This window comes from Cnephaeus nilssonii (genome assembly GCF_951640355.1).
Source record: "Cnephaeus nilssonii genome assembly, chromosome: 13".
NCBI lineage: Eukaryota > Metazoa > Chordata > Mammalia > Chiroptera > Vespertilionidae > Cnephaeus > Cnephaeus nilssonii.
In genome coordinates this window covers 68,235,534-68,260,531 of record NC_137084.1, presented here as the reverse complement: position 1 = coordinate 68,260,531, position 24,998 = coordinate 68,235,534, and the positions used below count along the sequence as shown (strand labels likewise).

Here is a 24,998-nt window from a genome sequence, read left to right as displayed (position 1 = left end):
TAATCTTCCTGAAACAGTCCAATTGATCTGCTCACCCACAGCAGGTAGGAATGTGAGCCAGCAGAAACACTTTCCCTCTGTAATCTGAATCATGCAAATCCAACTTTGCACCATGTAGTTGTATCTAACCCTTGATCTTGCTATTAAAGCATAAATTTTAAGTCTTCCTTAAGTAGATCTTGGCAAACCAGAGTACAAATAAGAAGACACTTTGAAGAGTTGTTGTGTAGAAATTGGAATAGTGTTTCTTCCACTTAATCAGAGCTTGGTTGGGTTTCCATTGAGGGCCAGGAGATGGGACTAGATGACCTCTGTGAAGCCACTTCAGATTCAATTCTATCATTCTAACAAGAAAACAGCATTACAATCATCAGCTCTGAATACATCCCTCTAGTTGTTAACCTGATTGCTCCACCCACATTTGATTGTTACTATTCCATTTGCTTAAGTCCCAGGAGACTACAGCAAACGAGTATATCAAGGCGTGAGAGTGAAGCACACAGTCAAAGATCTACTGGCAGAAAAACGATCCAAGCAGACAAGTAACTCAAGATTTAATGTAAGTCTCATACATTCTGAAGTCTTTTTTTTTTGGGGGGGGGGGGAAGGGGTTAAGTCTTATATTGAGATTAGTTATCTCCCCTCTTCCTTTATTTACACAGCAACCTCTCACCTCTTGAGTCTGATATTTTCCATTGGAAATCTTTCCTTCTACTCGCACTTACGGTATAATTACTATTATTAATACCATGGTACATCTGTCAAGCTATTTCAAGAGCTCTGCTCACTGTTTGGCTGACTACTGCAGCTGGCAGCAGTGAGAGGAAACTGTGCTCTGCCTTTTCAACCCCCTGCCCATCCCGTCATGAATCAACAAAGGCTCAGTTGGTGAAAATAATCACATGTTATTCTAAGCCTGATAGAGACAACTTAGAAGAATCCTCTCTGTAACATGCAAAGTCAGATTTTAAAATCCTAGTAGGACTCAGCCATAAGAAGAGATGAAATACTGCTGTTTGCAACAACATAGATGCATCTTGAGAATACCATGTTAATAGAAATAAATCAAACAGAAAAAGTCAAGAACCGTATGATTTCATTCATATGTGGGATATAAAAATGAAAGCAACAAGTCAACGAACAAACAAAAACTCATAGACACAGACAACAGTACGGTAGTTACCAGGGAGAATGGGGGTGAGGGGGTAATAAAAGATAAAGGGGATCAAACAGATGCTAACTGAAGGAGGTCTGAGGTTGGATGGTAAACACACACTATAATATGCAAATGATGTATTATAGAATTGTGCATTTGAAACCTATATAAGTTTATTAACCAAGTCACCCCAATACATTTAATAAAAAGTTTAAAGAAAAATCCTAGTAGGAGACATCTTAAGTCTAACACCCTTATCTCCCAACTGTGTATCCATAAATAGCTATGCTCTGTGCCTAAAATGTTTAAGTAGTGGCACTAATTCTCAAAAAAAAAAAAAATGATTCAAGAATGGAAAAGTATTTGGCTATCAAGACAGAATATAATCATTATCTATTAGGTAAAATACAACAACATAAATATCAAGATCTGTCAGGGATTGCTGGGTGCAGGACACAGAGCAGATGACCAGGAATAACTGAGCAAGCATGGACAGCACCTCACCCAGGGGCTGGCACACAGTTGGCACTGGTCTCCCAGTGTGTCTGCTCTGAATGTCAGCGCCATGTCCAACACTGCTCCAAAATCAAATCTCTAGGACATGTCTTAAATGAGCAACCCCAGATTCTATTTCCTCCCATCCACATTTTCTGCCCCCCTTTCTTTTAAACCATCTCCTCTCTTCTAGTTCAACAAATGGGGCTTAGCTGACAAAGAGAAATCGAACTAATTGGCTTCTTGTCTGCTCCTAGTGCAGTGTTTCTCATAGCGCCTGCTTAGAATCATCTGGGGTGTGTGGGGCGTGTGTTAAAACTATCCATACCAATCTAGAGGAGAGAGAGAGAGAGAGAGAGAGAGAGAGAGAGAGAGAGAGAGAGAGAGAGAGAGAGAGAGAGAGAATCCAGCATCTATTCTAAATGAACCACAGCTTCATGGAATTACTGTAAATTGCTTGGCCACAACTCTAACTAAAATTGTGCAACATGATAAAAGTTACAGGCAAACTGTCAATTGGGAAGATAAAGATCACAGTGAAGATAACACCATAGTCAAGGAGCAGATATTGTATCTTCCCAGTGTGAGTGAGGAGGTAACTCACTCCTTGGCATTGTCATCAAACTATAATAATAAAAGCATAATATGCTAATTAGACTGGACAGCTGAACAACCTTCCAGACATCATTCCAAATGTCCTTCCAGACAAAGCCATGGGGGCTGAGGCAGAGGCAATTAGGGGTGATCAGGCAGGCAGGCAGGCAGGCAAGCAGTTAGGAGTCAGCAGTCCTGGATTGCAAGAGGGTGCAGGCTGGGCTGAGGGACCCCTCCCACCCTCTGTGCACAAATTTTGTGCACTGGGCCTCTAGTATCTATATACAAATGATAAGGCCCTGTACCCAACAGAGTTACATAAAAAGACCAAATGGTAATATATTTTTCTTTTAAAAATGACCTAACATGACTTCTTGTTCAATATCTGACTATCAAATAGTGTTTTCTTTATTTGTTGATGTTACTTTTTAAGAGCTATAACAATATAAACATGACTAATAATAAACTATATTATTTTATGAGAATGAAGATTCCTGGTCCTTTTACCATGTCTACTAACATAGAGTTATTTGGCTGGAGCCAAGGAATGGTCATTGTTAAGTTCCTTGGGTGCATCTTTACACATCAGACCTTGAGAACTTTACCATAGAGCAAGGAGCAAGCATCGAAGCCTCACACACCACAGCCATAGTTCTTATCTTTACCCAGATAAGAACTTGTTGAACTACTGCTATTGGCCCAGTGACATTGAACATGTTATGGTGAAAATGGCTACAAGAAATTCATAATACATGGTCTGTGCCATTAAACACGAAATAACCTGGTGGAAAGGAAAAATACTTATCCACTTAAAAATATACAAGACAGTATAACCAAGCACTGGACTGAATGCTAAAGACAAAAGACCAGGCAGCATGGCCATGTGATATAAAGACTATAACACTGTTTACATAAGGTCTTTTTAAAGCACATTTCCTTATGTGTCATCTCATTTGATAGACACATTAATTCTGTGATATTGAGATTTACATGGTTTCCCATTTTCAAGATTAAAAAGTTGACAACAAGAGAAGGGAATTTATTATTTTTATTCTACAGTTAGCAAGTGGCAGGTTTTCTGACTTCTAGTTCCATATTCCTTTCAAGGGAAAGATCGATGTGGAGAATAGAAAAATCTCTGACTCATGCTGTCTTTGTCCATTTCAGCTGCTATAACAAGATACCACAAACAGGGTAGCTTAAACAGCAAACATTTCTCACCGTTTGGAGGCTGCAAGTCTAAGATCATGGTCTCATTTTTGAAGGCCCTCTTCTGGGGAGTAGACGTCTCCCTGTGTTCTCACATGGGGCCTGGGGAGCTCTTGGGTCTCTTATAAAGGCACTACTCCCATTCCTGAGGGCCTGTCTTCATGATCTAATCACCCCAATGGCTCCCACCTCATAATATCACCTCATTGGGCATTAGGATTTCAACATATGAATTTGGGGAGGACATAAACTTTCAAGCCATAGTACATGCAAACAAAGGTAATGGAAACTCAAAAATATATATTTATGTAAAAAGAACTTCTAGGACTAGAAAAGTGCAAACCAGCTCTGACTATGCATTTATTCTTTGGCATAAGCGCGGGGATGTATGAACTCAGCCTTAACCTCATTTATATACATTCCCAATGTCTCAATGCTAGTATCTTATTCTTATCTTCATTTCAATGACCTTTCAAATTTGGGTAGTTAAATGCATATAAACTTTGAACTTTAGGTGTCTTCATGTATTGATTTAATTGTCTACTTGCTCATTTTTCATCTTCTCCACCACTATTCTAGAACATCTGTATATCCCAAAAGGGATGTTGTATTCAGTAATAATCCACTCTTCATGACCTGTTTCTGTCCCTGTTGCAAATGAAATCCAAGAACAGGGATCATGGAGAATCACATTACTGGCAGGCATTTGGGGGCTCTAATTGTATGGGTAATACTAAGACTACCTCCTATTTCTCTTACCAATGCACTAGGTGACAATGAGTCAGATACCTTGAATCATTTCAGATAGGGAAGCCATCCTTACACATGTTCAAAATTTGCTACTGACAAGGTAGATTATAACCAGCCAAAGGCTTAACTTAAGGAGATGGGAGGTCCTACCATACATATTGTGTCAGGCCAGAGATGGTTCCCAAAATATCCCATGTCATATCCCTGTCACCTGTGAATGTTGCCTCATGGGGCAAAATAAGTAATTAAGTTAAGGATCTTGAAAGGTAAAACCCTGTATTACCAGGTGGGCCCTAAACGCAATCACGTGTATCCTTGTAAGAATGAGTTTGAGAGAGACACACACACACATGAAGGAGGAGACACACAAAAGAGACAGAAGGGATGTGATGACAAAGGCAGAGGCTGGAGTCATGCAGCCACAAGTCAAGGAATGCAGACAGCCATCAAAATCTGGACCATTCTCCCCTAGAGCCCTATAGGGAGGACAGTGCTGCTGACACCTTCATTTGGACTTCTGTCCTCCAGAACTGTGGAAGAATACATTTCGGTCTTTTTAAACCACCCAGCTTGTGGTAATTTTTTACCAGTAGCCCGAGGAAGCTAATACACATATATTATGGAACTGTGTCCCCTGATAAGTATCCTTTAGAAGTTCCTACTTAAAGTCCAAATTGCTGCTCTGCTCTTCGGGCCAACACTCTGACAAGTTTACACAGGTTGTATTGTTCCGGCTTTACCGCAATTTCCCTAAGAGCTTCTGTTTGTGATGCCATGAAATGTTTTTTACATCTTTGCAGGAGGAATCAAAGGGGGAAAAGCCCCTTCCATAAAACTAAAACAAAAACAAAAACAAAAACAAAAAAGCACATTTTCAACAAAGACTGTACTTAAAACCACTGCCATACACTGCAGCCACAATCATGTGGTTTCACACTGTTACCGGGGATATCTGCTTTTAAATAATGGCTTTTCTCTTTCTCTCTCAATTTTTTCTGTTATTCCTTACTACACTGCTAATCTTCTACCAGAATATTTAAGATAGGAGCCATTCACCAACATGTAGTACCAAATATATATATATATATATATATATATATATATATATATATATATATATATATATATTAGAATTTTGATGTAGGTTCAGGTTGCATTATTTTTCAATTAAAAACTATTTTCATTGAGATCCATAAAGGCTAATCATTGAGAGATTTTAATAATGTCACAAAATTCAGTGAACTCTCAGTTACTTATAGTAAAGGGGGAAAAGGAATAACAAGAAAAAGAAGCACTAAGCCTAATCACCACCACTTTTAATTTTGGTTTGAAATTCAGTGAACAACTTCCAGGCTATTGAGCTTTCTAATCAAGTTTTTCATAAAGTATCAAAAGACTCATTTAAAATCATTGGATATATAGCAGCTGGCATGAGGTGAAACTTTTTAAACTTGCTGAGCAGAAAATTAAAATCAGTTTGGAATTCAAATTATGTCATGGAAAGGGGAAATACAATGCAGCTGGGGGAGATTAAAATGTGCCTGGGGCTCAGGCAGCATGCTCAGTGGTTAGAGCATTGGCCCATGCACTGGAAGGTCTTGAGTTCGATTCCTGGTTGAGGCCATGTACTTAGGTTGCTGGTTCAATTCCTGGCCCTAGTCGGGGCACAGGCAAGATGCAACCAATCTATGTCTCTCTCTCACATTGATGTCTCTCTCTCTCTCTCTCTCTCTCTCTCTCTCTCTCTCTCTCTCTCTCCCTCTCCCCCCCTCACCCCCTTCCACTCTCTCTAAAAAAAAAAAAATCAATGGAAAAAATATCCTCAGGTGAGGATTAACAAAAAATAAATGAGCCTGAGAATCATGAGCTGATGCTCAATTTTTATTTATTTATTTTTGTTTGTTTATGGACACACTAATAGCTCATTCTTTGCTCATTTATCAGAATATTACAGTGAGGAACAATAAGGGAATAGCTATGAAAGTTATTTTAACTTAATATTCTACATAAACATAAGGAAAAATAAGTGAAGATTTCTAGTTGTTTTGGAAGGTCAGAACTGAGGAAAATATTGAAGAGATATATCCCAAGTGGAAAACATATTTATATTCTATCAGCCTTGAATTATACATATTATACATTTGCAGGCCAAAATTTAACTATCTCCACTTGGCACGATTCTTTTATACCAGTCTCAAGTATTTACTTTCCAAATCACAATTACTAAAAATTATTTCCTTTTTCTATATTTTCCCAAATCCTTACATTTATATGAGCTGCTGAAATCTCCCCATCAAGAACATATAAGATCAGTCCATATTGTCGGCTGTGCACTTTGATTAAAATCTTTCCTATTTTTGGAAGGAAATCAATGCACACACAGAAAGAAGATGATAATCATACATACTGGTGGGGAAATTTGGAGAAACAGACGGCAAATGGGTGCCGTATACTGCATTTATGGCATAGAGCAATTGAAAGTGTTTGCTCTTGTTGAGAAGTGGATAAACTCTAACTGTGGAACAGATGTGCATTGCCTAGTCCCATGCCTAATAACTGTCTGTCTTTCTATCAGGGCTGCTAATAGAGGTTTGTTTAGTTTAATATCCAGCTGCTGTTTTATGGCACCAATCACAGGCACACTTCAGTCACCACCGAGTGTAAACATTGTGATGTGCGTATCTGTGATTTGCATTTGGACTTCTTGAGAAATGTAAAAAATAAAAAAAATACACAATTGGGAACTGTATATTGCAGCATCCCAAAGTTTCTTTGATTTCCCTAAAGCTTTGGAAAATACACCCAAGACACGAGAAATTACCCCTTCCTCAATCTGTTTGAACCACTCCTCTGGCTATGGTGGTCTCAGGCAACTTTTCTCTTCTCTCTGAGCTTCTCTCTAAAAGTTGACAGTTGCATCTCTCCCATTTCAGTATTCATTTTTTTAAAATATATTTTATTGATATTTTTACAGAGAGGAAGGGAGAGGGATAGAGAGTTAGAAACATCGATAGAGAGAAACATCGATCAGCTGCCTCCTGCACACTCCCTACTGGGTATGTGCCCACAACCAAGGTACATGCCCTTGACCGGAATCGAACCTGGGACCCTTGAGTCTGAAGGCCAAAGCTCTATCCACTGAGCCAAACCAGTTAGGGCACAGTATTCAATTTTAATAGTAAAACTTTTCAGAGTTCATCCCATTTCTTTATCTTCTTTATTATTGTTATTCATGTTTCAAATGTTTCCGTTTCACTGTTTAGGATTTTAAATCGATCTGAGTCTCTGAGAACTAGCTCATAGCCAAGTTGAAGCATCTTTGAGCTGATGCTTGAGATCACTCATTTGTCTGGGAACCTACAGCACTCAGGGTGCCTGGAGTTCACCATCTATGACACGGACAGCATAGTTGGGGGAAGAGTTTGGGCTCAGGATCCAGATGATCTGAATTCAAATCCCAGATCTGCCATTTGCCAACTGCACAGTGACTTGATCTTGCTGTTGAAGGAAGGCAATATCTGCCTTGCAAGGTTATCATAAGAGTTATATTTAATTTTTGTTAAGGGCTTGGCACATAGTATGTGTTCAATCGACGCTTTTGCTATTAATTACTGCAAATAACGTTAGAATTCAAAGTGATGTAAGATCGAGTGACCTGAAGTCCAGCTGTGGGAGAAGGAATTATACATGAAAAAGACTTCTCAGAGGAAGATGAACCTTGACCTAGGCTTTGAAAGAAGGAGATAGCTCAAGTGAGCAGTGAGGAGGGATGAAGTCCAAACAGGGTGGTCTAGCCGGAGAGGAGGCACTCTGTCTGTGATATGAGGTGGGTGGACTAATTTGGTCTGCGGGATGAACTGAAAGAGAAGGTTGAGAGACCTGACCTGGTACATGACCCTTCCAAATTCAGTGCTAGTTTTGCCTGCTAAGGTCTCCCAGACTCTCCCTCTACTCCCAGAGACTCCAGCATATCTATCTGCTAAAATACTTATTACATTGCATTATGATTGTTTGTTTAAACCCCTCCCTCTAACTGGCTAATGTCTTTCTATTTCTATTTGTTCCTTTTGGAGTCTCCAGCCAAGAGGAATGGCAGTGTGATAGAATGGTGAAGAGTTTATATTTAGGAGACAGGCAGACTGAGGATCTGATTGTACTAATAATGTGTGAAAGTGGTCTAACTTCTCTGGGCCTCAGTTTCCTCCTATGTCATTAGGGATAGTGATACCACCATAAAGTGGCCATGAAAATGAAATTAGATAATGTATACAAAGCTCCTGGTACAGCTGGTACATGGCATGTTGTAAGTGCTCAATAAATGGCCACTTTCATGGTGTTTACAGTCCCTGGAATATGGAAGCACTTGATGATACCACAGGGAAAGTCTGCTGCACATAGGTAGATACCCACAAGACTGTGGCCAGCTCTGAATAGCAGTCTTTGCAGTTAGATACTCCTGTTTCCATTACTATAGATTCTAACATAATATAATAGGTCAAGCCAATAGAAAGGCCACTGGATGACTTTTTAGGTTGGAAAAATCGATTCACAGTGAGGAATGAAACAGTAGAAGCCACAGTTAGCAACTTTATTTTGTATTCTAACTCAGCAATTTCACCCTCGTCCATTCTGAAAGACAAGATGGCTAGAACCGAAGCTCGCACTTGGTGCATTTCATTAATATACTGTAAATCCAACTGCTCTCATTCTGCAGTTGTCAATACCCAAAGACTTAACCAGTCTGGGATAACAAACCAAGTATTGTACTTCCCAATCATGGCGTTTTCATGAAACTCCAACTTCAAATGGCAGGAAGAAGAAAATAAAAGTCTTAACCTTTTGATCAGGATTTGCTACCAATTTGTTGACTTAAATAATGTTATTTTTTTGAACCTACATTTCCTCAATGACAAAAAATCATATAATCTTATGAGTGGTGTAGATGGGGTGGGACTGGTACTTACAGTGTTTCCCCTTCTCCCCACTGGGTACAGTTCTTTCTCATCCTGACTTGATAGTTTCCCCAACCTCAGAACATATTCCATCCACTGGCACCTCTACCCCCAATCTCCAAGGCTAAGCTGAACTCTCTTATTCTTCCAAGACAGACTAATCCTGGGTCCCCTTCCATCACTTCAACTCTCTCTGAGGTACAAAGAACATCAATAATAACAGCCATCCTTTACTGCTGGGTTTCTAATCGGGACTTTACAAATATTTTCATTTATGCAGTTCTAAATACATCTCATTTATCAACAAGAAGCACAACAGTCTTGAGAGGGCGACACTCCTGTTTTCAGATGTGGAAACTAAGCCTCATAGAAAGCAGTGAAGCTTAGAATTGGACCCAAGGCAGGACTGGCTTTGGAATAACTACTTTGCTTAGCCCCCCTGCTCAGTGCTCACCTGATTCTTCACATTCCATACTTGATGGCCGCAATCATGACTCGCTCCCTCTCCACCTCATGTCTGTCTCCCTGCCCGCCCTGTAGTGATTCTGCAGGCTGCTCAGGTGATGCCACACCCAGCTCAAATCAGAACCAAAGCCTTTCTTTCCTATGATACTCAGACATCTACATGCAAGTTCATAGTTCTCTCTAGGACTATTCTCTAGTGCCATCCAGAACCTGCTTTCAAAATACAGTTCCTCTCTGTCATTCCCCACCACTCTGGACCCCTAATCTCTTGGGCTCTCCATGGCACCCGGCCTTCTCTGTAAAAGAGGAAAACCTACTACACTGACCTTCTAGAAGCCTCTTTGCTATCCTCCTAGAGTTCTACAGGGCCTACCACACCCAACTCATTTGGCGCTGACTTTTTCTGCTATGCCTTTTAATGAGGGGAGATTTATTTTCTGAATATTTTCAAGCTGACCTGGGAGACTGGTATCCCATGGCTCACTCCTGGGACTGGGTATAGAATGTCACTTCTCCCACTGCAAAGGCAGAAAGCACATCCCTCTGAGGGTTGGAAGAGATCCCTGAGCCCAATAAAGCATAGAGCTGATAGCTTTTACCTGCTGTCTCTGGTAATCCACCTCCTAGATGCTCTCCCAACCTCTGTGGTACTCAGCATTCTCTCATAGTTTTTTACACTAACTAATCATATGCATATTCTTAATATTGCAATAGCCATGAAGGAAAGGGGAGGGTAATACCTTTATGCTCTTCCCTTCTTATGAAAGTATGAGAAAAGATGAGGAGATGGGGACCACCAATGGATTCTTAAGTACAAAGCCAACATTTTGTATTCCATACAAAAGATATATGAAAGCCTACATATATACTAATATCAAAATTTAATTTTAATCAAAATTAAAATTTGAACCCTGGTAAAACTTGGACAATGTATATAGTGTGCTAGTCTAATGGTGGTGCTAAACAACAATAAGAAGGCTGAAAGAAGCAGAATAAATAAACTGATGTAAATAAACTAACTGATTATCCATGCCTTAAATGTAGGGAGTTGTCCATACATAAATTCAAGGGAGAAATCACAGCCATTGCAGACATCCCTGTACTAACAAAGCTAAGAACAGAGCACACACATGTTATATTCAATTTCTGGTTAGCAGGCATCCCAAGCTCTGAGGACATGTGAGTACAAAAAAATGCCTGTACCACTGCTATCGCAAGAAATATTCATGCTCTCCTCTGATTTCTTAAAATTTACCATAAAAACCATTTATCATCTCTTCAAGACTCATAAATTGAACCCATGCTACAATGTGTTCCCACTTTGGTGAGATTTTCACGCTTACCTGGGTACAGCAAATGGCCATCACATGGCCCAGCATGTCTTGCTTTACTGGGTATTATTTTCCTTATATGATTTTTCTTTTTCTTATTTTTAGCAGTACCTTCACTCTTTGTGTTTAGTTACTAAATCTCTTAGGGAAATGATGCTTTTTCGCTAATAAGTCCATCTCATTTGCCCTTCCTACTTTTTTTTTTTTTTCTGAATTGCCAGAGGAGGGATCCATTTATCTGTAACATTTGCAAGGCTATTGATAAAGGGAATCAATGTTTACCCTGGTACACTTTTTGCTCATTCCCGTAGCACAGTGCTTTGCATATTGCTTGCTAACATTGCCAACTTACTCCCTTCATGAACCTAGAAAGAACCTAAAACACACACACACACACACAAAAAAAAATTCTGAGTAGGCAATGCCTTATAAACTGAAAATGCCAATGTTTGAATGCAGAGGTACACATTATATCTGCGCTATTCATTTGAATGGATGCTTTATCTAAGGCTTTCAGAGTGGCCCATTGTCTGACTTTAATTAGCCCACTATCCTGCCCTATTTAGAGAACTAAACCACATTTCCAGGGCTCTCTGTGTTCTGTACCCAACCACCTGCTCCTTCACAATTGCAGAAAAATTTTAAAATAATAATAAAGGCGAACCTTTTGCAAGCAACTTATTTTTTCAGCTGCTCTATTGGTTCTGTCATTTTTTTTAATGTCATGAAATTCAAAATATTTCCTGGTGGTGAATTCTTTTGCACAGCTCTCAAAAACAGCCAGGTTTTGCAGCACAAGAGCCAAGGCAAGTCCGTGGGCGGGGCTGCAGTCTGCAGATTCAGTTCTGGCCAAAGCGTACAGGACCACCTACCAACGTGCATCCCCGTGGTTCTTGTTCTAATCTAGCTACAGAAATGCAAAAAGCATCCAAAGGCACATGAAGGCCCAGGGATAAAAAAGAATGTGTTTCTTTTTGTAACTTAGGCAACAGAAATCACTTCCTCACAGAGACAGTCTGGGCATAATTTTGTGCCAAGCAGGAGAGTTTTACAGCAAAATTTCAAGAAGTTGTCAGAGAGTTGGAATTCTGTAACTGCATTAGCTTTCCAAAGGATATAAAATAGTTCGTGTACCAGAAATTTCAGACATTTGGAATCATTGTTTTATTAGGAAATTGTGATTTATGATAAAGATATAAAACCTAAATTATATATTTTTAGCTTTTATTAGCTAGTTGTTTTAATTACAAAAGTGATGCATGGCAAAATTTCAAACAGTAGAAAGTATAAAGTAAACAGTAGAAGTCTACCAACCTTCTGCCCCCACTCATCCCCTCCTACTTCCCAGGGCTCACCACTCTGAGTTTCATGTACAATCTTCCAGAATTTTGTTATGTTATCTATAATAATAAAAGTGTAATATGCTAATTAGGCCAGATGTCCTTCCAGACAACCTTCCGGATGACCTTCCAGACAAAGCTGGGGCTGCAAGGGAAGCCCGGGTCCTGGGTGCAGGAGGGAAGGAAGCCGATGCTGGCAGCCGGGAGAAGGAAGGTCTACTCTTGCACAAATGTCATGCATAGGGCCTCTAGTTGTATTATAATGAAATTAAGTTGCTGCACCAACAAGTTAATGAAGATTGAAATCAATGTTAGATATTTACATGCACTATTACAAAAGGCATACACTGATGTTTTCACAGTAAATTCCTTTCCCCAAGAGAAAATTTTAATGTCTTTTATTCTTCATTTTACCTCTATACATTTGAAAGCCTTAAGTAAATCACTTAAAACTCACCCCCAAACCATCCCTGACCTATCATTTTCAGCACCAGATTAAATTACTTAGAATGCCGCTGTCACCATGTCCACACTGCTAAAAACTTGTCAGGGACATTGCCTGCTACCAGACAAAGACCAAGTTCCTTGGCGTGGTTCAAAGATTCTTTCTGGCCTAGCTTCTCCACCCCACTGTAGCTTCTCCTCAGCTTTTCTGTCTGCACACTTCCTGCACACATTCGTATCTGTGACTTGCTTTCCACACATTTGAGCATCGCTCTGGTCCCCAGCTATAACACCACTTATTCTATCTGCTTATTCGTTTCCTTTCATCCTTCAAAACTAGACTCAAATATCATCTACAGTATGATGTGTTCAGTCACCTTCCCTCAAGACAGCAGCCCACCTCTCTCCCTCCCTTCATTCTTACCTCCACCAACCCCTCACCCCTATCTACACTAAATCATGGTTATAATCAATCTAGATTGGAATCCATCCTGTGTCACTTACTAGCTTTGTGACCTTGGACAAGTTCATTATACCTGGTACTATTTATTAGTTTTCCAATATATGATCTAGAGATGACAACTTACAACAATCTATTTCATTGGTTAATGGTACAGATTTGATGAGATAATGCATGTAAATCATCTCGGGTAGTGCAAAGCATGTAAAGCACATGAATGTTAGTTGTTACTAAAAAAGGGTGAAACACACATTAATATATGTAAAGTGTTTGACTCAGAGTCTAGCATGAAGTATTCATGAAATACTAGTCCTTTCAACCCTCATTTTTATTTACATATACTTACGTAACTGTGCTCCTTATGAAATGACATGCTCCCTAAGAACAGGACCCACACCTTACTCGTCCCTGTACTCCTGGAAATTACCACAATCCTGTTACGTAGTAGGCACACAATACATTTTTATTTAATTAATTCAGTGAAACTTCTGCTCCTGACAAGCCAACTTGCTTATAATCTCTTAAAGAATAAGAGGTGGGTGTGCTTTCCCACCTGTGTGCTTGGTTCACAAAATCCCTTGTGGCTGGGATCCCTTTCTCCTTTCTGCATCCTCTCATCCTTCAGTGTCCAAATCCTCAGCAAGTGATTTCTCCCCTTTCGACTTCTACAGTATGTAGAGCATGGACCATGCACCTGACCCATGATCTACTATTTCCTAGGTATGTCTGTATCAGTTACCTGAGAACACACTGGAACCTTAGTAATTGATAATAATTGTTCTGGTTTCTCACATTCCTGTGGGTGTGCTGGAAGTTTCTCTGCCAGTTTCCCCAGGCCTCACTCATGCAGCTGTGTTTAGCTAAAGTCCAACATAGCTCCTTCACATGTCTGGAATATGCTAGCTGTCAGCAGGAGGGCCTGGATTCACTTCCACGCTGTCACTCAACATCCAGCAGGCTCAAGTGACTTTCTTAAGAGGAAGTTGGAAGGCAGCATTTGAAGCAAGCAAAGGTAGCCCGGGCCAGTGTGGCTCAGTGCCTACAACATTGGCCAGTGCACCAAAGGATCCCAGGTTCGACTCCCAGTCAAGGGCACATACCTGGGGTACCTGGCTTGCAGGTTCAATTCCCATACTTGGTCTGGGTGCATGCGGGACACAACCAATCAGTGTGTCTTTCTCACATCAATGTCTCTCTCTCTCTCTCTCTCTCTCTCTCTCTCTCTCTCTCACCCCTTCCTCCCTTCTACTCTCTCTAAAAATCAATGGAAAATATCCTCAAGTGAGAAATAAATAAATAAATAAATAAATAAAAGCGAGCAAAGATAAAAGCTGCAAATCCTCTTGAAGCCTAGATTCTCAATCTCATCCAACATCACCTCTGTCACATTCTATTAGTAAAGCAAGTCACAAAACCAACCCAGAGTCAAAGGGGTAGGGTGGTAGACTTCACTTCATGATGGGAGGAACTGCAAAGAAACTGTGGCCACATTTATTCTACCACACATGGCTTGTGTCTCTGAGTGGAACCTAATCTAAGCTGTTCAGTTGCATTTTTTTCCCTAGCACCTGCCACATTCAGCACTGTGCCTTGTACCTCAGAGATACCCAGTAAACATCTGTGGTTTCATGGAAGGGCTAGTGCAGAGAACCTGCTGGTTGTGTCATTGAGAGATTGCGGGAGCAGTCAGAGAAGTTGGGTTTAAATCCCAGTTTTGTAATTTACTAGATGGATGATTTGAGACACAATTACTTAACTTCTCTGTGCTTTCCTCTTTGTAAACCCAAGAGGACAATGACTACCTTATAATGAGATAACATTATATAAAACACTGGACACATGACAGGTGCTTATAACTGTAGTTTCTATTCATTATGCAATACTTTTCTAATTTATGATTAAATTACTATAGAACTCAAGATAAGTGGTCCAAAAATCAAAACCTGTTTCAAACTTTGCAAAACAGCAAGATTTATTAGAACAGACTTGGTATAGTTTAGTCACTGTATAAGATTTTGCACCAATCAGAATGACCTAAGATCTACTTCATATTTGTCACAATAGCTCAGTAATTCTCTCAGCCCATTTTCTTCTGGAGGAGGAAGGTATTTCTACCTAACACAGGTATCCATATAAAAGCTGACTGTCTTACATTAACTTTTCATTTATTTCAGATTTGAAGGAAAATCATGACCTATGGTGGATCTAAATTCAGATAGTAGCATATGGTTTTAAAAATGTTCAGTATAACATTATCTGTTCCACCTCTCTCCCAACCATCAATATAATGACAATGAGTAATTGAATATATGAACTGTACATTCCTTGAAAAGGAATTTATTCACAAGTGGCTATGATTATTATTGTTTCAGCATTAATATCACTATCTTCAAGTTTAAATCCATCTCTTTTTAAAATATATTTTATTGATTTTTTACAGAGAGGAAGGGAGAGGGATAGAGAGTTAGAAACATCGATGAGAGAGAAACATCGATCAGCTGCCTCCTGCACACCTCCTACTGGGGATGTGCCCGCATCCAAGGTACATGCCCTTGACCAGAATCAAACCTGGGACCCTTCAGTCCACAGGCTGACGCTCTATCCACTGAGCCAAACCAGTTAGGGTGCACTATCTTCAAGTTTAAAGAAATACTTTCTAAACTTTATAGTTAGAATTTTAAAAATATATTGTACGGTAGTGTGAAATATCTTACGGTAGTCAGAGATCTCTTCCTTTCAATGTATTCCTTCATCTAGGTTGGCACCTAAAAATATTATAGGGTCATAAAAATGGACTATAAATGTGCTCAAGGGAAAGTCTTATCACTTTACTACCTTGGTGACGTATTAGTTCAAATTAACTCATTTTCATGGGAGGGCTTTGGGGGCAGCTGTGAGACTGCTGTGTTAGCTACAGGAAGTTGCACACTGGCAAATTTCATTCAAATATAAACCTCTAAATTTGGGTACCTGGCATTGCAAGATCCTGTTGTTTGCAATATGCAAAATAAAAATTATATACCATCTCGTTTGGTCAAAAATTATGGGCTCTTCGATATTAATATTATTTCTAGAGGATTCACATGGTGAGTGGCAACATGGTGAGTGTTATATCTTAAACAAGTAAGAAAGGAACATGAGTTCTCCTTTCACATGAGCAATGACAACTGGTGCTCATGCTGAAGGCTCATGTTTTAGGCTGTTCTCGCTCAACCTCTGACATCTGGGAATGGGATGGGGAAGTTCCATCTCTGAAACCTGTCCAGTGAAATCCCTCCCAGTCCCACGCAGGCCCTTCAGGATTCTTCTATATCCTGTGAGATGGTGTGAAGTGACACGTTACCATTGCTTTTTATATTTATCCCTCTAAATATTTCCCAGGCCACCATAGAGAGGGCAGCACTAATTATAGCTATTAAATAAATTTATGGAAATGTTTTATGTCATGATTTTGGTGGTGGGTCACAAGAGTTTATCAAATTTGTCATTCATCAAATTGTATACTTACAATTTGTTAATTTTACTATATGTAAATTATTTCTCCATAAAGATGACCCTCCAAAAATACAATATTCATTGAAAGACTAAGGAGATGATTGATTGATAGATAGATAGATACCAGACAGGGAAGTATAAATCCTACTTGATCATTTTGGTGAGCTACATCAGGGAGGAGGCAAAATTATACAGGAAAAATGAACACAAGAGGCTTATTTTTATCATATAATAAATAAAATAAACTACACTCAAATTGTAAAACCTTTGTAGAGTCCTCAGGTATTAAAATCGGGTTGGAGAGAATATGGTGCTGGGAATTCCACAGTAAGAATTACACCTGGGCGGAAGAAGAAGAAGGAGTGTAAGAAGATTCTGAGGCTTGGTGGTGGAGGGAAAGCTAGGAAAGCTTTTACAGCAGAGAAGTCAAAATATATATTTTATTGATGGCCGCATGGACTGAGCTTTATCCATGCTTTCCATAGAGGCTAGAGGCAGAGCCATGGCAGCTGGTGAGAGAATGGCTGACAGATGCTGAGGAGACAATAGGTATTTATACCCATCAAACTGCATGTACTCCCCCCCAATAGACCTCCACTCCCACCCCACACCCACTCCTCCCAGGCCTTCACCACCTTATTGTCTGTGTCCATGGGTTATGCATATATACATATAAGTTCTCCATCAATCACTCCCAGCAGATTTCTTTATCACTAGAAGCTAACTGCATGCAGTGTTAACATGGAGGGGGATTTCAGCACTGAGTGAGTGGTTGGATGAGACTATCTATAAAAATCTTTCCCACACTTGAGAGTCTACAGGACTGTGAGGGTCACGGCTAAGAGCTCAGATCCATAGAACTGGATACTGAGGATTCAACTTTTAAAACAGCTACATTTTCCACTTAACTTTGTCCCTGAGCATCTGAAAGCCAGATTGGCATTTGTATGTTTTAAGACTCTGTACACCTGGAAACACTTCCCTTCAGAGGTTAGCTTAGGCACCACTTCCTCCAGGACGTGTTCCTCACCCCACCCCTAATTCCAGCTCAAGTGCCTTCCTCCCACATCTCCCCCAGACCATGCCACTTCTCACACTGTAGCGACTCATCTATTTCATCGTCAATCAGTCCTTGTATTGGTTTCCCAGGGCTCAAATAACAAAGCCACAAATGTGGTGGCTTACAACAACAGAAATTTATTGTCTCACACTTCTGGAGACTAGAAGTCCAAAATGGAGGTGTCAGCAGGGCCCGCTTCCCCTGAAGGCTCTAGGGGAGCCTCCCTCCTTGCCTCTTCCTGGCTCTGGTGGTTGCTGGCAATCCTTGTATCCCTTAGCTTGAGGGTGTATCACTCAAATGTCTGCCTCTGTCTTCAGATGGCTTCTCCCCTCTGTGCCTGTGTCTCTCTCCTCTTCTTAAAGGGACACCAGTCATGTTGGATTTAGGGCCCACCCTAATGCAGCATGATTTCATCTTACTTTAACTACTACATCTTCAAAGTTTCTATTTCCAAATCAGGTCACATTCACAGGTACTGAGTGTTAGGACTTCAATACATCTTTTGGGGCATATAATTCAACTGACAATATCCCCCAGCCTCCCATGCTCACTACCTGTGGTTTAGAGGACTGTGTATTTATGCCACATATTTTTATTGTGTTGACTATGAACCACACTCTGATCTGGCACTGAAGACAAGTCACAGTCAGGGTCCCCACCCTTAGTGGCACTTGATTCTACATGGGGGCAGATAGTAAAAATGTAGCAATTCAATGTTGAAGCCAAATGCCATGCAGGTAGGTAGAGACAGATAGATGGTTGATGATTAGATAGATAGATAGATAGATAGATAGATAGATAGATAGATACTATCCTATCTAATAAAAGAGTGATATGCAAATTGACCATCACTCTAAGACACAAGATGGCCACCCCCATGTGATCAAAGATGGCTTCCCCCTGTGGATACAAGATGGCCACCACAAGATGGTTGGCAGGAGAGGGCAGTTGGGGGCAGTTGGGGGTGACCAGGCCAGCAAGGGAGGGCAGTTGGGGGAGACCCAGGCCTGCTGGGAGGGCAGTTGGGGGGACCAGGCCTGCAGGGGAGGGCAGTTGGGGGGGTGACCAGGCCAGCAAGGGAGGGCAGTTGGGGGAGACCCAGGCCTGCTGGGAGGGCTGTTGTGGGCAATCAGGCCAGCAGGGAGGGCAGTTAGGGGTGACTGGGCCAGCAGAGGAGGGCAGTTGAGGGAGACCAGGCCAGGAGGGGAGGGAAGTTGTGGGGGACCAGGCCTGCAGGGGAGAGCAGTTGGGGGGTCCAGGCCTGCAGGGGAGAGCAGTTGGGGGGTCCAGGCCTGCAGGGGAGGGCAGTTAGGGGTGACCAGGCCAGCAGGAGAGGGCAGTTAGGGGTGACTGGGCTAGCAGGGGAGGGCAGTTGGGGGATACAAGGCCTACAGGGGAGCGCAGTTTAGAGGGACCAGGCCTGCAGGGGAGGACAGTTGCAGGGGGACCCAGGCCTGCAGGGGAGGACAGTTGGGAGGGACTGGGCCAGCAGGAAAGGGCAGTTGGGGGGGACCAGGCCTGCAGGGGAGGACAGTTGGGAAGACCAGGTCTACAGAGGAGTGCAGTTGTGGGCAATCAGGCCAGCAGGGAGGGCAGTTAGGGGTGACAGGGCCAGCAGGGGAGGGCAGTTGGGGGTGACCAGGCCTGCAGAGGAGGACATTTAGGGGCAACCAGACTGGCAGGGCAGGGCAGTTAGTTAGGGATGACCAGGCCAGCAGGGGGGGGGGGCAGTTAGGGGCAATCGGGCCAGCTGGGGAGCAGTTAGGCATCGATCAGGCTGGCAGTGGAGGGGTTAGGGATGATCAGGCTGGCAGGCAGAAGCAGTTAGGGGCAATCAGGCAGAGGCAGGCGAGCAGTTGGAAGCCAGCAGTCCTGGATTGTGAGAGGGATGTCCAATTGCCCGTTTAGGCCTAAACGGGCGGTGGGTCATCCCTCAAGGGGTCCCAGATTAGAGAGGGTGCAGGCTGGGCTGAGGGACACCGTCCCCCCCCCCCGTGCACGAATTTTGTGCACTGCGCCTCTAGTACTTGATAGAGATTTGATGAATGATATTAATACAAACAGTAAAAAGCAAAGGGTAAATTAGTCCATTTCATCTAGCCAGTGCCTTTTGGCATGATTACAGAGTCTAAAACTTTCGTTTCTTTTTGTCCCCTGTAAAATTTGTTCTCCAGTGCTTACATTCATAGTCTCAGTTGACTCCCATCAATCTAGCCTCCTAAACAGTGCTCTTTCCTATCAGAAAATAAGGTTTGTAAAATATATCCCTGACCTTTTTTCTTTAAATCCAAACGTGCTACTAAAGAAGAAAACACTCGCTGTCTTTGTCTTCCAGGGCAGTGTCGGTTCCTCTCCGTCTCCATTTGTCCAGGTGCCAGGTGAGTACTTCAGCTCAACGAGCAATTCATCCATTCCCTTTTGAGTTTCAATGGGACACCTGGGCCCTGGTTCTTTTATAACTGTCCAACAGCACATTTTAAATGTTGCTTCCTTAAAATAGTTGTTTTTAAAATATAAAATCAGTGAAGAGAGAGCTAATTGAGTCCTTCCTGAATTTAGAATCCACGCTGTCTTGCAGGCAGCCTTTGGATCACCTGCCTAGCAGAAGCGTATTGGGCAAAGGCAATAGCATTTAGGCTCTCGATACAACTTTAAAAGGTCTAAAATTCTGGCCCCGTGATCTGGTGGATTATGCACCTGCTTTAGCACACAAGGATAGAGGCCTGTGGGCAGATGGGAAACGAGCATATATTGAGTTCTCTCCATATGCCAGGCACTGAGTTAAGTGTCTTGTCTTCATTTAAATACATATGTCTCATTAAATGCCCCTATGGGGACCCAGAGGGGGCATTCCTGATGACAGTGGTGGGCACTCTCATATGTGCACACACACATTCTTTCCAGATCCCAAACTCAGAAGTGCCATAGTGTTAATATTTTTAGGAACCTTCAGAGATGGATAGGGAAAGGAGTAAGCAGAAGGTTCACATGTCTGAATGTCTCTATTGTGTTTCCCATTCACATTTTATTGTCACTGAATTCTGCTCCTTTTTATATAAGGAAAACTTATATAGCTTCTCTTACCACCTAAAATTATTCTTCCTCTTCTTAAGGAGAAAAAAAAAATGCTTAACAGAGCAGAGAGTCTTTCTTTGTGGTTGTTTTTATTTGAAGATTGGAAATATAAACGTAAGACCCTGGGACCCGTGTACATAGTCTTAATTCTGTTCTGGGCCATAGCCACTCCCTTGGATATAGCTTTGTGGTATGAAACAGAACCTTAGGTATTGATTCTGATTTTCATTTGCTCCAGGTCCCCTCCCCCCACCCCCAAGGAAATGTGCTTATAATAAAACTCCTAACTGTCGCTTTCAAATTCATGAGCAAATTAGAAGTGCGGGGCTATAAATTTTAAGATAAAAATGGAGTAAGTAGCATTGTGCTATACATTTCTACAAGGGCTTCTGGATGAATGAGTAAGTTTACATGTAATTGTTGAACACAGTAATAAAATAACGTGTTTAGAGAAAATGTATAAAAACATAAGCTCTGCCCGCAGGGCACTCGTATGAAAGAGGTTGTAACTCAGGTGAGAGAGTAGTGAGCATAACATGAAGTGCCACATCATGCGACAAGGCCAAAGTGCTGTGTGTGGAGTGACCTATGACTGAGTCACGATACAAAGGACAGTCTGACTTCTCTCCCTACAGACGAGTGGGCAGGGTGGGCAGAGTCAAAGCTCAGAAGTGGTCACTGGTTGGGGGGAAGTAAGAAAGTCAAGCATCTGCATCTTCTTCCCACTTCAGCCCTTCTGTGGCCTCCAGGTGTTGGTCTTGGCCGATAGGATCACATCCGCCATGAGCAGGACAGTTTAACTGATTGAGTCCATGCCCTGAACACGTTCTCAGTGATTATGTTTCCTGCTGCAACTGAGCTACAGCGTCAGAAAGTCATTAGCAAACACCTCTTTTCCCTTCTGGGTCCATTGCACTCGCCTTAGCCTTACATATCACTCTTCTTAGTTTCAGCTTCTTCCCCTGTTTCCCCCAGAGAAACTGTGCCAGGCATTCTCTTCCCAAGCGTGCAGTGGCCACACTATGGCCACACGAGGGCAGCAAATAACACGAGTCTCCCGAAGCCTGACAATTTTTTGTGGTCTTTCCCCTAACGTGACTGCACAGAAGCCATATCATTCCAAAGCAAGCCAGGTGGGTGCTAGACACGGTGTTAAAAAAGTCAGTCAGTAGTCCTAGCTGGTTTGGCTCAGTGGATAGAACGCCCGCCTGCGGACTGAAGGGTCCCAGGTTCGATTCCAGTCAAAGGCACATGCCGGGGTTGCGGGCTTAATCCCTAGTAGGAGGCCTGCAGGAGGCAGCCGACCAGTGATTCTCTCTCATCATTGATATTTCTTTCTTTTTCTCTCTCTCCCTCCCTCTCTGAAATCAATAATATATATTGATTATACACACACACAAAGGATTAGAGGAAGAATACAACCTGCCTGGGGATTGGGATGGGGTCAGAGTATATCACCTTTTCTAGAGACACTGAATCTCAGATAATATGCCAGACGCAGGCTCTTGTGGATGGTCCTGTGTGTGTGTGGACAGAGCTCAGAAGCTGTGGGAAAGATGCTTCATCCGATAAAATGTCAACGCCAACTTATTCTCATCTCTCTAGGCCCAGCCCCTCCCTAGCTCAGTGCCTGACACATAGAAGGTGCACAACACGCGTACACTCCGTGAGTGAACCATTCAATAGTTATTGCACCATCTAAAGTGAACTCATCCGCGAAGGAGAGAGAACTTTAAACATACCATTATTTGGTCTGGACCAGATGAAAGAGGTGATGTGGCCATACTTAACACGCTCGAGACGTGTATCTATCTAAATGCGGCCTTGATGGCAGCATGTGCCAGGAGCATGTGCCAGAGACGCCTTGACTCTCCCAGGAGGAAACGTGTGCCTGTTTGCTTTTCATTTGTCAACAGGTTCACCGGTCATGTCAGGCTACTACGGCGTCCGAAGATCTTTCCTGTCTGACTCGGACTTCCACAGCACCAAGCAATTTGCAAACGATGCGTGCACCTCCAGCGTGGCCAGGCCCTTTCCCTGCGAGTCCTCGGCGGGGCAGAGCCACCCCGCCCTCCTAGACTCCTACTTCCCGGAGCCCTACGGTGACCACCGCCCGCAGGCCCTGACCCCCAGCGCGGGCCCTCTGTTCGGCGCCTCGCCCCTGCCACCGCTCCTGCCACCGCCCTTCCCCAGCGACCCCACACACTTCGTGCTGGTGAGTATGCCGCTATTTCATCTTAGGGGGTGACTGAGATCAGGGCTGGGCGGTCCGGCGAGCCCAAGCGCTTGGCAACAGGACTGAAGCCGGGTATGGTCGCCCTGGAGACCCCTGAGGCTGCCCTGAACCTGCCCCCAGAGATGCCAGGACAGATGCCCCCCAGGGTACTCTCCGAAGGGGCCTTCCTCAAAAATCCGCGCCACCCACGCCATCAGGAGGGGTCTATCCTGAGGCCTGAACGGGTCTGACTAACAAGATAGGTTTTATATCCACTTTGCTAATACTCTGCTGGCTTGGCCAGGTGCTCTCCCATCACTCCCCCAGCGCAAGGGGAGGGCCCTGCAGTTACACCTCAGACCAGCCACCTGCACCCCACTGTGCTTCCCACCCCGACCCACCCCTCCCACAGCACTTCCCCCTCTAGAACCTGTTCTTTCTCAGTCCTTCCAAAGGGGAGTCCATGCAGCTCTGAACACCAACAGCCTCCTTAGAGAAAACAGTGAAGCCTTCAACCTCAAAGGAATGAATCTCTCTAAAAATGGGATTTTAGATGAAGACTGGGGGGACATGACTAAGTACCTACTCCAGCCAGGAACTTTTCTGTGCCTTTGTTCATTTACTCCTTGCAACATCCCAGGATATAGTTGTTGAAGCCTCATTTCACAGATAAACAAAGTGAGTGCTCAGTCAGGAACCTAGTAAGTGTCAGGATGGAAAGACTGGACCTAGTAAGTGTCACAGGATGCAAAGATTGAACCTACTAAGTGTCACAGGATGGAAAGATTGAACCTAGTAAGTGTCACAGGATGGAAAGAAGACTGAACCTAGTAAGTGTCACAGGATGGAAAGATTGAACCTACTAAGTGTCACAGGATGGAACGATTGAACCTACTAAGTGTCACAGGATGGAACTATTGAACCTACTAAGTGTCACAGGATGGAAAGATTGAACCTACTAAGTGTCACAGGATGGAAAGATTGAACCTACTAAGTGTCACAGGATGGAAAGAAGACTGAACCTAGTAAGTGTCACAGGATGGAAAGATTGAACTTAGTGTCAGGATGGAAGATGATTGGACTCACAATCTTTCCATCCTCAGCCAATGTGATTCCCACCTCTTTGCTTGGCAAGGCAGGTGGCCTTCCCGGCCCACTCAAACGCCCATTGGTAGCTGAGGGGCCCACTCCTTCCAGGAGCCACTGCCTGACTTCCCACTGTGGAAAGGGCTTTCTAGGACCCTGATTGTTGTGAGGCTCAAAAAGAATGCAAGACATGGTGCATTGTACATGTCAACCTGCAGTATAAATGTTCGTTTTCTTATTCTCACATTTCGCTCATTTAATGTGGTCTGGGAAAGGAATATTACTACATACAGGGAAACTACAACTTCACTGCTGTGTCAATCCCAGAGGGAAAGGCTGCGGGTCAGGTGGCTTCGGACAGGGAGGACACCAAGCCCTCTCTGAGCAGCACCGCGTGCTGGGGAGGAAGGCTGTCCACATCAGAGTCTCATGTAAGGACTAACCCTGGTGACCTTTCCATTCTCCTCAGAGAGACTCCTGGGAGCAGACAGTGCCGGATGGTCTCAGCCAGCTCGACCCTGTGCCCACCGACGCCCTGCAGACCTTGCCACCCAACACGAGTTGCCTCTCCCAGCTGGAGTCGGGGAGCACTGCCCAGCACCGGAGCCCAAGCTGGGGGCCTTCCCTGGCTGGGGCTCAGTCTTATTCGTTGCATGCACTGGAGGATCTGTACCACACACCAGGGTACCCCACCCCGCCCCCATATCCCTTCGCCCCCTTCACCGCGGTGTCCAACGACCTACCACCCAAGGCAGTGCCCCTCTCCCCAGATGAGGGGTCAGATGCCTCTGCCCTCCAGGACCCTTCTCCATGGACCAAAGAAGACGGGGGCATGGTGTGGGGGTCATACGAGTGCCGCCGAGCTTACTGA

The 24,998-nt window shown here is 43.0% G+C and overlaps 1 protein-coding gene across 1 annotated transcript; it reads left to right on the top strand.

Moving 5' to 3' along the window:
• Window positions 1–454: 454 nt before the first annotated feature.
• On the top strand, window positions 455–24,998 carry POU2AF2 (POU class 2 homeobox associating factor 2; the record flags this gene model as incomplete). Its single annotated transcript, XM_079789507.1, has 4 exons — window positions 455–559; window positions 20,087–20,129; window positions 22,743–23,041; window positions 24,597–24,998. The coding sequence occupies exons 3-4, from the start codon at window positions 22,754–22,756 to the stop codon at window positions 24,996–24,998; spliced, it is 690 nt and encodes a 229-aa protein (XP_079645633.1). The 5' UTR covers window positions 455–559; window positions 20,087–20,129; window positions 22,743–22,753.